Source organism: Athene noctua, chromosome 3, assembly GCF_965140245.1.
Source record: "Athene noctua chromosome 3, bAthNoc1.hap1.1, whole genome shotgun sequence".
In the NCBI taxonomy this organism is placed as follows: domain Eukaryota; kingdom Metazoa; phylum Chordata; class Aves; order Strigiformes; family Strigidae; genus Athene; species Athene noctua.
The window spans coordinates 3,874,713-3,886,992 of NC_134039.1; the positions used below are offsets into that span (position 1 = coordinate 3,874,713).

General features: G+C 42.3%; 1 protein-coding gene across 1 annotated transcript in view; it reads right to left on the reverse strand.

Moving 5' to 3' along the window:
• The window catches only part of LRP6 (LDL receptor related protein 6), a 127,088-nt gene that overhangs the window by 21,219 nt on the left and 93,589 nt on the right, over nucleotides 1-12,280 (reverse strand). Inside the window, exons 9-13 of the mRNA XM_074901800.1 lie at nucleotides 11,467-11,756; nucleotides 8,461-8,687; nucleotides 6,091-6,275; nucleotides 4,067-4,393; nucleotides 398-600 (exon numbers count right to left, since the gene is read on the reverse strand). Coding sequence (XP_074757901.1) covers nucleotides 398-600; nucleotides 4,067-4,393; nucleotides 6,091-6,275; nucleotides 8,461-8,687; nucleotides 11,467-11,756 — 1,232 coding nt within the window. The remainder of the gene's footprint in view (nucleotides 1-397; nucleotides 601-4,066; nucleotides 4,394-6,090; nucleotides 6,276-8,460; nucleotides 8,688-11,466; nucleotides 11,757-12,280) is intronic.

Below are 12,280 nucleotides of genomic sequence, written 5' to 3' on the forward strand. Positions count from 1 at the left end.
TCATTTCAGAGTCAGTGCCCCTGTGATCTGTGAATTTACAGCTCTTCCTTCTCCCCGACACACTCTGGTTCTCCCAAGAACCTTCCCTTCCATGTTTCACCTCTCTCAAACAAGGGTTTACAACAGCCCTCAGCCAAAAACCAGCCCTGAGCAAATAACATGCTGTCAACAACAGTATCTTCAAGTTGGTCTCAGTATTCCATGTTTTATTTCTTGCTGCACCTCCCAGCTTACTGGCTGAGGACTCCAGAAACTCCAGATGCCACTTGTTTTGCCAAGTGACAGCTAGTAATCTACAGGAAGTCTGTGTAACTAAATTATTTATGTGCAGTCATTCACTGTTGGGTGTAGGGCAGGCCTTCCTCATCTTTCAGTAATTCCATCACCCGCAGGGTACCTGGCTGCCGTCTTCCTGTGCCTTCCGGATGATGTTCTGCCGAGAATCAATCCAGTACAGCTGCTTATCCAGGGGGTCGTAATCAATGGCTCGAACATTCCTGAGACTGTGGATAGGGAGTATGATATCTGGACTCTGCTGCTCATCTATCACCATGCGATTAATTGCATTCTTCTGACTGAACAACAGAAAGGTTGTAGGAGCTTGGAGGGTTAAAAAAAAAAAAAAAAAAGAAGGGTGAAAGGGTTACACACAGCAATAATGTTGGGTATTTGTACGTTCAATAACGACAGCTACTATATATAACCAGAGGGTAGCTATTATTTCATTCCCCTTCTCCCTCTTCCTTAGCCAAAAAAAAAAAAACCCCACAAAAATCCCAACCTCTGATCAGTCTGGAGAGCCTTTCAAATGACCTCTTCTTACTATAAACGTCTGAACATGGATGTGACAGGCAAAGATAATTTTGTAAGTCGCAGGACTAATTAATGTGAAGACTCCTGTCAAAATCATCTCAAAGAACAGTCAGCTATGCCTCTCACAGAACTGTCAATTTTTATTTCTAAAGGGGTCTCAAGGTCCCTTCTACTATTCTGAAGTTGAACTTTTGCTAGGTATTCTTCTAGTTGCAGAGGAATCTGAGCAAAAGCCAGCTCTGGTTCCTTATTCAGAAGTTCCAGGGAAGAGGGATTGATGTTAGAGTGGTTCAGTCCTGTTCCCACAAACTCTCTTTCTGCCTGCACTGGAATGAAACAACAACCAAATCACAGAAAAATCTCTTAGGTATGTGCAAGGCTGTGTTTTTGGAGAAAAATCTAGTCACTCTTCTCAAATTTCTTTATCTTTCTTATTTTTAGGTGCTCATCTGGAAATGCTAACCTGTAATCAGAAAAAAAAAAAAAAAAAAATCTGATGCTCTGCTTCAGGTTTTCAAATGCCCAGCAAAAATTCCCTGGAAAAATGATTTTTTCTTAGAAATAACATCAGAAAATAAGTTTCCTCACCCGATATAGCTGTAAGTTTACCGCCTGTATCTTACAGTAAGTGCACAAGACATTTAATACATCATTACAAAGAAATCCCTGTATTACATAACTGGGTCAGGAAACAGAGGAGGTAGTTAAAGCATTTTCCCTTTTCACAGGCTTCTTTTCAATAATGGTCTACCTTGGAGCCACTGCTGTGCAAGACAGCACAAGAGCCAGCAGCCAGAAATGGAGTTTGCAGCCTCCCTGAAGTTTGTACAATCAATTCTCTATAGCACAAATCTGGAGAGATTAGCAGTAGGACACTGCACACATTCAATCCAGCCTGTAAAACAGGTAAGGCAAGCACCTTGGAAAGGGGAGGTAGCAAAAGTCTTCCAGAGAACATCATCACCTTGCTTTGTTATTTTAGGCATATGCTTTGAACATTTATTCTGGCTGCTGGAAAAAAAATAAAAGGGGGGGGGGGGGTAGTTTCCTTGGTAACTAACACTCATTCCTAACATCCTATAGCAATCAGGCCTAATTGCAAGGTATTCTTGTGTTCTGGAAAACCTGTATTTCCCCTCCCAGCATTTCTCCAATAATTTAAGATGGCTTCTACTTAGCTCTAAATAGTAGAAGAAAGCACAAAAAAAGCAAAGTGAAGATTATATGAACGTGTATAGAGAAATTATAGATCCAGAAAACATCAGAATTCTTACCAACCAGTTGAGAGTAATGGAAAAGGAAAAAAGCTTAAGATAAAACAGTGCAGGTAAACATGCCATCATAAACACCTAAAATTCTTTCCACTTTACCCCGAAGACACCCTCTCACTCTCTAATATTACCTGGTTTCCAACTCTGAATTGATGGTTCATTATAAAAAGCACCAGCAGAATTTCCCCCCCTGAGTCCCCACACCTCTGAAACACTACCAGTTTCACAAATCCCTTCCCAGTTTTCATCATTCTCCCTCCCAACAGTCACATATTTTAACTATATTTTTGGCAGGCAAATGGAGTGCGACGAGCATGTCTCCTGTGTAACAACTGCCTTCAAACTTCACGACACGTGGTAGGTCTGACGAGATACCAGATCTCAGAGCAGTGTGTCCTTCCCGTAATTAAAACCATCTACGCACGCAGGGGCAGGGTAATCCAGAGGGGAGGAACTGGCCTCTAGACAAGGCTTGGGCTAATAATAATGTTCAGAAGTACATAAGCAAGTAAGACAGGCAAGAGAAAGTTAAAACAATTCATGCTCCAATTATAGTGGCCAAGAAAAAAATTATATTATATCCAGAGAAGTTTAAGTCTCCAATTACCTACAAATGAGAAGCTGGAAAGTTCCCAGGTTTGAACATGGCAGAAGATTCCTAATATCTCACGAACAGCCCTGAACTGTACTGCAGGTTCCATCTGCTCACAACACATTTCCTGTATTTTTCTCCTTTTGTTTCTAAGAGCATTTTCACAAGAAAACACGACCTTTGATCATTTTGCTACTTACTCCCCACTGAAAGTCAAATTCCTCCACCTACAAAATCACAGTCGTTCACCAGAGAGGTGCCAGTTGTGCCTCTAACTTGCAAGAAGGTGTGAGAGTGTTAAGAGTACAAGAATCCAGTTGTCATGCGAGTGCCCCTTGCAATAAAAAAGGGAAGGAGGACACGTGGTGGGGTGGAAAAGCAGTTTTCCAAAGAGCATGATTTTCAAAAAATGCCATGAGGTGGCATTCGTGGAACAAGCTGGCCTGATTTTGGCTTTAAAACAACAGTTGGATCTCTCTGCTCGTGCATAACACGGACAAGATACAATCTGTCTCTCTGTACCATGAATCTCTTCACCCACTGACTAATCTGAATGACACCAGTGGAAATCAGCCATCCAGTGTGGCTGCCAAAATTATGAGAGCTTCACTGGCAGCCAGTTATTGAGATGGATAAATTATTTGGTTAGAAGCTAATTACACACAGCCCGAGGGGCCCTGTGGTTCATATTCTGCACGACAATAAAGAAAAATGGGGCTGCACTGAGATCACAAATCTGAAGTGCTGGAGAGGCCGTGGAGTCGAGCCTCTCCTCACTGAGGAAGAAACACTTTTAGGGGTACAAGAGGGGCCCACCTCAGCCTCTCATCAGCCAGCAGACACAGCTACTATAGAATTAAATCCTGACCACCTAAAGGCTTTGCAAAGTCCAGAATATAGACCAAACTATCACATAACCTTTATGTCAGATTAGAAATAAACAAGCGGATAAATAAACAAGCAAGTACTTGAAGAGAGTTTGACAGACAAAAAAACAACAGCATTTTGAGCTTTACACAGATTTAGCTGAGTCACTGAAAGGGCTCACTAACAGCTGCTCTTTTTTTTTTTTTTTCAATATCCTATCTTCTCTTAAAAGTCAGTAGGCTTTTTGTATCAGAAAATTATATTTTAAGTACATTTTTTTTATTGGCATCTTTATCCAGACATATATCCTGTTTCCTATGGAGGAAGGGAGGCTAAGAAACCAACATTTTTTCAAATACACGTTCAGCATTTAAAATAAAAACTAGTTTTAACTTGGCCTATCGGCAAACAAGCTCCACCATTTCACATGAAAATAAAACTCTTCTTTCCTCCAAGTACAATGCTCGCGTCTGTTACTAAACACATCTGCTTCTCTGTTTTATTTTCACTCATTACAGCTTACCACTGCAAGTCCTGTTGTCAGAGTTCAAGGAATAGTGAGCGGGGCAGCCGCAGACAAAGCCACCGACGGGCACTGCTAAGCAGAGGTGAGAGCAGTGACCGTTGCTGGAGGCACACTCGTTCCAGCCCGCCTGCCTGGAGGAATGGAAGACCAAGATGTCCATCACGTAATCCAAATGCCCTTGGATGATAGTTCGGTTCTGGCCACTGGTCTTGTTGGCTCGTTCAATGCTACGCCGGCTCCAGTCTGTCCAGTAAATGTAATCCTGATACTGAGTCAAGCCAAATGGGTGAGGCAAGTCATCAGCTATAATCTCACGGTCAAGGCCTGTTTCCAAAAAGGGAAAGAAAAAGCAAAATTACATGGGGACAAACGATATGCTGTTGGACATGTCCCCTGCACAGAAAGGTTAACATATAATTAGAGTTGCATTCTTACAAAAGTAAATTCTAAAATAACATACAATATTCCAAAGACCATCCTGAAGTCTCAGAGCCTATCAATAGAAATGTGCTAATCCTGTTCGCAATTCGCAGAAGAAAATGTATTTTACTAAAGAAGTCTCAGTTTTAAAAATGATCTGGGTTCTCAGAAAGACTCTGTCCTTTCCGTCCTCTCCGAAACAAACAGGATTCCTCTGAAGTAGATGCAGTATCCTGACACTGTATTCCCAGTTCACCACCTCTCGCACCACAGCTGGGTCTCTGCCCACTGCTTACAGAGAGAGAATTGTTATGGGCTTAATAAAATTCTACATCGTATTATGAGAAAAATTAAATGCACAAGGTTAAACTAACCTCTCTCTGGAATGTCTTAACAGGAAGGTGCAGTTACAAACTCAGGGTAGGAAACAGTTAATGGTGTATAGTGTGGAAATGTTAAGAGACCTTAAGGAGCAGGGCATGGAGGGGAAAATGATTTCAACCACATTATTTCAACCACTTCATTACCACGGGATGTCCTGCTGCCTTGTCACAGAAAACAAATGGGAGATTATGAAGCAAGATATCACTCCCTCTTTGCACAGAGAAGAAGACAAGGATGCACAGCCCTGCACTCTGCTGTCACTAGCCACAGGGAAAATTAAATTCTAATGCTGTGTCCAGCTCCACGGTACACAGGGGAATGCTGAGCCAGCCTTGACAGCACACCAAAATACATGAGAAGCTGAAGAAAAGCTTTTATATTACATATAATTTCTATAATGCATTCTCTTGTTTTGATCTTTTTCTAGCTTTGTTCCACTATTGCAAACGTACTGTTTAAAGTAGACTATCTCCTTTAGCCTTAAATATTGGCTGGTGATAATGCTAATCTGAATAATTTGGCATACAAGGCAGTCCACTCCCCTGGGTGATGAGAAGTTAAGAAAAGATAGTGTGCAAATCTGAGAGAGCTTGAGTCCTCAGTACACTACCCTGGGACAGGGAAAGAACAAAATATTTCACCTCCATTTAGCTGTAATGACCAGTTTATAAAACAATCACACAGAGCCCAGTGTGAGAGAGGGTCCCCCTCGTGAACAGTACTAGCCGGGAAAAGCTCCTTGGTGTGCAGGATCCTGGGGGAAAAAAATGCCTGAACCCTGGCAATACCAACAAAAATTAAAAACCAAATTGTATTAAATTACATTGTGAAAAGTGTCCAATAAGCTGTTGTTATCTTGGCTCTCTACCTTCCTACAGATGATGAAGTGTTTGTTATATACTTGCCAGTGCTCTTCAGAGCAGCAAAACAAGATTCTCCAGAACACTGAAAGTTGACAGCTTTGTCCTACATATAACTGAAAACATGTACAGCTTGTATAACTTTAACTTTGTGAGCAACAATATCACCTACAAGAAAATCGAGGCCTCGCTAAATGCATCAATTACAGAAGCAAACGTTACAGGCACGTGAGTTCGGAAAAATCTATTTTTGTCTTAAGACGTGGATCCTTGCATTATTTAAGTAATAACTTGCCACGGGGAAACATGAAACAGTAGCAGCGTGCCCGTGACACTGCCCAGGGCTCTGGGTCTCACCGAGCATGTTGGAGGATTCTATCAGGTTGGTATCGAGGTCGGTCCAGTACAGTCGTCTTTTAGCGTAATCAATAGTGAGGCCGTTGGCACGTCCCACGTTTGGGACCAGAGTAGTCCTCTCGCTGCCATCCATAGCAGCTCTATCAATCTTTGGCTTACCACCCCACTCAGTCCAGTACATAAACCTGATTAAAAGGACGAAAAAAAAATTTAAAAAAAAATTTAAAAAAAAAAAAAATCACGTTCAATCCAAAAGAAAACTCAAGGGGAGAAACAAAACACAAATCCTTAGAATGAGAAAAAGAAACAAGAGCTGTAAATTTGAGCATTTATTAAGCCCCATTACACTAAATATTCTTTCAAAATACAAGCAAGGAAGTGAGTCAAGTTTCCTCAGAATGCTTCCAACTTAATTTTTCCACTTGGACTAGATTTTCACCAGGAAATTCCATATGAAAGCACTTCAATCTTAACTAATCCACACACATCGGTTAAGAAGCAAAAGGTTGGCAGCTGGGTACCTTCACTTGTAGCCGGTTATTTAGGAAGGTATTTTCCATGGCACTTAGCTTCTGTTGCTATTCAGTTGTCCATCAAAAGAAGGAATACAAAAGGGTGGGTATGCAGGGTACTTTTGTTCATAGATGACACTGCCCATCTCCAGACAACTAAGCCAATCAACCATGTAACGGTATGTTAAATTTCAGCCAAGGGCAAAATAACACAAAACTGTCTGGCGTTTCCACTGGAGCAAAAGTACAAACTATTACATACTCACAGGCCAGTTTATGCCTCATTTGGCAGAAGCAGACCTGTACATGTTTACATTTTCTTCAGACACTGTACAGTAGAGGGCTATATATTTGACATTTGGTGGCTAGTTAGTCACTCCTTCCAAAATGATTTTTAAATGGTATTTGCTTTCCAAGTGAGACATCGCCAGTCAATGTGTTTACACCTTTCTGCTTTAATACCTCTAGTAACAAACACCTCTGAAATGCTTTTAATTTCAACCAACCACACAGTGGGAAACGTTGCTTCAGAAACTGCTGATCAAGGGGAAGCTATTCTTTAGACACCAAGAATACTTGCAAATTTTTCTTCAAGTTTTTTGCAAGTTGTGCACAGCATGGACCTAAGTGTTAGAATTGTCCCTGCAGTAGCAATGCCAGGAAAACTTCCTTATCAAGTATGACGACACAGCTCAAAAGGAAAAACAGGCATTCATTCAGACTCTTTTTTTTTTTTTTTTCTTCTGGTCTGTGGTGAAAAGACAAAGCATTGAATGATAATGATCCTTGGAAAAACGTCTATTCCCAGTGTAAAACTAGAATCACACGTAGCAACCTTTTCTTACAACTGAGTGACTGGAGCTAACAATCTAGTCCTGGATGCCCTCTGATGTACTTGTCCAGGCATCCCCTGGCATGTTGGGGCTGAACCCCACCCAGGTGTCCCACTGCAGACAGTGCACAGCTCTGCTGGACTAAGCACCGTGACAATTGTCACCACCTTGTTGGAACGAGGCAGGAAGAGCGTGCTCGGAGTTCTCTGCATTGCTCTAACTCTTGCAGCGTCACTGCAAACGGTGATCGTTTCATAAACCTTGAAAATGAAGTTCCCTCATTTGTAAAATGAGAATAATACAATGTTGGCATAACCTCAAACAGGTTTATGTTTTTAATTAGTTAATGTCAAATGAGCACTTCATGGTAGAAGAGCTATTTCAGAAGCCAAACAGTTTTGCCTTGCTCTGTTCCTTCCTCCTTCCCCCTGCTTATTGTCCTACTTTTGCTATTACATTTGAATCCAACTGAGAAGTTTCTTCTCAGAAAAGCTTTCGTTTTGGGGATAATTGTTTCCACTCTTTCTCTGTCCTTGCTTCCCTTGTCCATACCAACTAAAAAGGCTTCCTTATCTGAAGAAACAAACACCTTCCTTATTCTTAGACAATAAGCTTCACTCCCCCACTCTCAGGATAAATCATTTAATAGTTTTATAGGACCCTAACTTGTGATAAAAAGAATCCCTGTTTTTAAAAGGACAAATATTTTCTTTTCAATGTTATAGTCCTTTTCTAATTAATGAATTCCACAAACCTAAAACTACTTTGATTCTGTGGTTAATTAAAAAACTAAATATAAATCCCTTTTTAATGAGCTGCTCTGATTTTTTTGGTAGTAGTCTTAATGATTATTCAGGACATTAAGAGCGCATTCCTCCATCCCTCATACTCTAAATTACCAAGTTGTATTCCCCAGCTCAGTTCTCTCAGGATTTACAGGCAGTGCCTAACTAACATGCCCTAGAGGAAGCATTATGATGTTGTTTTTCACCGTTCATAAACATAAAATTAAACCAGCAAGTTACCCCTCAGCAGGGTCCAACGCCAGCGCCCGGGGACTGTCGAGATCTTTCCACACCAGCACCTGGCGATGCTGTCCATCCAGCTTTGACACTTCTATACGATTTGTTCCTGTATCAGCCCAGTACAAGTTCTTCCCCAGCCAATCTACAGCCATGCCTTCCGGGTAATCCAAGCCAAACTCCACGACGTGTTCCAGTGCGCTGCCATTCATAAACGCTCTGCTGATGGTCTGCAGGGATACAAAGATACACAGGCAAATTAAAAATTTTACCAGTCTGTCATTCGGCTGGTTGTTTGCTTTGTTGCATTTTAAACACTTTCAGATTTTAGGCATCTCCTAGGAAAGAGGATCTTACAATATGCTACTTATTTGCAAGGCGAACAATGCTGCTATTCAGAAGTAATGATTTACTGTTCTCCATGAATGTATTCTGTGTCAATTACAATAGTGTTTCACTGGGGAAATAAATGGGATAACTAGTCTGCTTCAATTAAGCAGTCTACATGCCAAAATGACCTTAATAACTCAGTGCCAACTTCGAGGGGGAAATATTTTGGCTCTCCCAGGACTATACAAAAGCACCGATGTTATAGCATGGAACACAATTTAAAGCAGCCTAATGAAAAAGTTCAGGGCAGAACAGCAAATAGAAGAAAACAACCTAACGACTGATTAGCTCAGTATTGCAAGTGCTTCAGTACTGACGGTTGGTTTAATTTAATTTTACTCAGCATAATTTCTTCTCGGGCTTTTATTCAAGAGACTTAACTCTTGCCGTCATGGATCAGCCCGTGATAGCAGATACAGCCAGAATTATATTGTAATAATATATCAGAGTTTAGGCATTCCCTAATTCCCTGATTTACTGCGACCACTCATGAGTCTGAAAATAACAGAATAATGGTAGGACGGTACAAAATTCTTTTTGGGAAACATGGGTTTGGTTTTTATGTCCCTAATATTCCCCTCTGCAGAGGCTCCTCATGCTCGTAACCCATCAGACGTTAACACAAAGACTGATTTTTTGTTTACTTCCCAGTTTGGATGTTACCTGCTAATTACGCCAATTTGTGACAGTACACAGCAGGGAACTTTGTATCTCAGTCTTCATCTGTATCCTCCTTAAAAAATTGATCAGATCCTTGCTTTATTTTTATTTCAAACACAGCTCAAATGAATACCATACCTAAAGAGTTCAGCCAAGCCACCTCTCTCAAACCCACTTAAACTGTGTTTTTAAGTTTTATGATTCTTCAGTTGCGAAGGTCCATGAGTTATTGTTGGCTCAGGTCTCAACCCAATTGCAGAAAACTTTCTTTTATTAAAAACTAATTTCTGGTGCTCAGAATTCTGACTACATCTACAACCCATGAAAAACAAAGGGAATAACTAGACTTACTGCTAACAGACAATACACAGATTTCTGTCGCTGCATTAACCACCACATTTAAACACCTACCCTCAACCTTTTCTGATTTGTCACTCTAGACCCTAAACCTGTTTTATAAAGCCTGTGGTTCATAATATGTCTCACATGCAGCAGTTATGTAAGTTAATGAGCAGGTAAGACCCATTTTAACTTCCTGACCCAAGACAAGGCTTCCCCCCATTAAACATATTTGGCAAAACATCCATGATCCCCAAAACCTCCTGCCACATGGCACTCTTCTGAGCTTTCTGCCAAAAACTTAATTTTTGCAAACTTATCCTTTATGTGAAAATGTATACGTTAGATTTAAATGATGTGGTGGGTTGACCCTGGTTGGATGTCAGGTGCCCACCAAAGCTGCTCTACCGTTCCCCTCCTCAGCTGGACAGGAGAGAGGAAATATCACGAAAGGCTCGTGCCTCAAGGTAGAGCACAACGAGAGATCACTCACCAGTTACTGTCATGGGCAAACCAGACCCAACTTGGGAAAAGTTAATTTAATTTATTACCAAACAAAGCAGAGGAGGGTAATGAGAAATAAAACTGAATCTTAAAACACCTTTCCCCCACCCCTCCCCTCTTCCCAGGTTCAACTTCACTCCCAATTTCTCTACCTCCTCCCCCCAGCAGCTCAGGGGAATGGGGAACGGGGGTTGTGGTCAGTTCATCACCCCTTGTCTCTGCCGCTCCTTCCTCCTCAGGGGGATGACTCCTCACACTCCTCCCCTGCTCCAGCGTGGGGTCCCTCACACAGCAGACAGTTCTCTACGAACTTCTGCCACATGAAACAGAACTGCTTCCCAAACTGCTCCAGCATGGGTCCCTCCCACGGGGTGCAGTCCCTCAGGCAGAGACTGCTCTAGCGTGGGACCTCCGTGGGGTCACAGATCCTACCAGCAAACCTGCTTCAGCGTGAGCTCCTCTCTCTACAGGGCCACAGGTCCTGCCAGGGGGGCACAGGACCCCTGCCAGGGGGTCACAGCCTCTTTTGGGCATTTCCCTGCTCCGGCGTGGGGTCCCCCACGGGCTGCAGGTGGGTCTCTGCTCCCCCGTGTGCCTCCATGGGTGCAGGACACAGCTGCCTCACCACAGGCTGCGTGGGAATCTCTGCTCTGGCACCTGGAGCACCTCCTCTCCCTTCTGCACTACCCTTGGTGTCTGCAGAGTTGTTTCTCCCACATATTCTCACTCCTCTCTCGTTGCAGTTGCTGTTGTGCAGCAACTTTTTCCCCTTCTTAAATACATTATCCCAGAAGCGCTACCACCATGGCTGATGGGCTTGGCCTTGGCCAGTGGCGAGTCAGACTTGGAGCCACTGGCATTGGCTCTGTTGGGCATGGGGGGAGCTTCTAGCAGCTTATCATAGAAGCCACTTCTGTATCCCCCACCACCAAAACCTTGCCACCCAGTACAGATGATTTATAGGAGAGAATGCTGCTATTATAATGAAAAATGTATGTCATTTTTAGTTAGAACAAGCTCTTTTACCTATCCCTTGAATCTTGTAATCACAATTGCCAATCCATTCTTAAGTATCTCAAGAACCTTGTAACAACTTAATATGGAATCAACCTCTACCTTCAGTGAAATGTCAGTCCAGTAAATCCGATTGTCTGTCACATCAAAATCCAGAGCGGAAGCTTCCTTGACTCCAGTGAGTGGAATAGCCACGTTGTTGTTGTTTGTTTCTAAAGAGATTCGTCTGATATCCGCTCTCCGAGAAAACAGCAGGAAAGCTTCTGGGACGATGCAGGTCTTCATGTCATTGATGAGCTCCAAGCCTATGGGGCAAGCGCAGCGGAGGCCTTGTGGTCTGTACAGACAGAGGTGGCTGCAGCCGCCGTTATCCTCTGCGCAAGGGTTTGTACCTAAGCACGCAACAAAATCAAAAACCATCACTGCAAACCGACTGAAGTTGGAAGATGAAACCAGTCCTCACATGCATCAACAACACTGAGTCCTTTAAGAAATACCTATAGTTTTGCTACCTTTTATTCTCTGAATGAATTAACTTTTGTTTGTTTTTTGTAATCCTTTAGACAGATGTTACACGACTTAGCTGGAAAGCCAGAATGTGTTTTCCTGGCCTCGTGAAACAAACCCAGCATTAGGGAAAGGGGTCTGGACTCCAACAGCTACTGATGCTCCTGATTCACTTGTAAGTAAGCAAGCATATGTTCTGCTGCCTTTTACAGTGCACTGGTCCAGTTACATAGCCTGATTGAGTTCCTAGGGATGAAAAAACGTGCAGATCTACTTTCATATCCATTCAACAGTCTCTTCTACTAGTAAAACAGCTCTTTGCAATACCAACTCGTGTACCTGCACGTGCTGAAAATCCACCCACTAAGAGAGGCCCAGCATTACCAAACTCAGTTAGCCAAACAGTTGG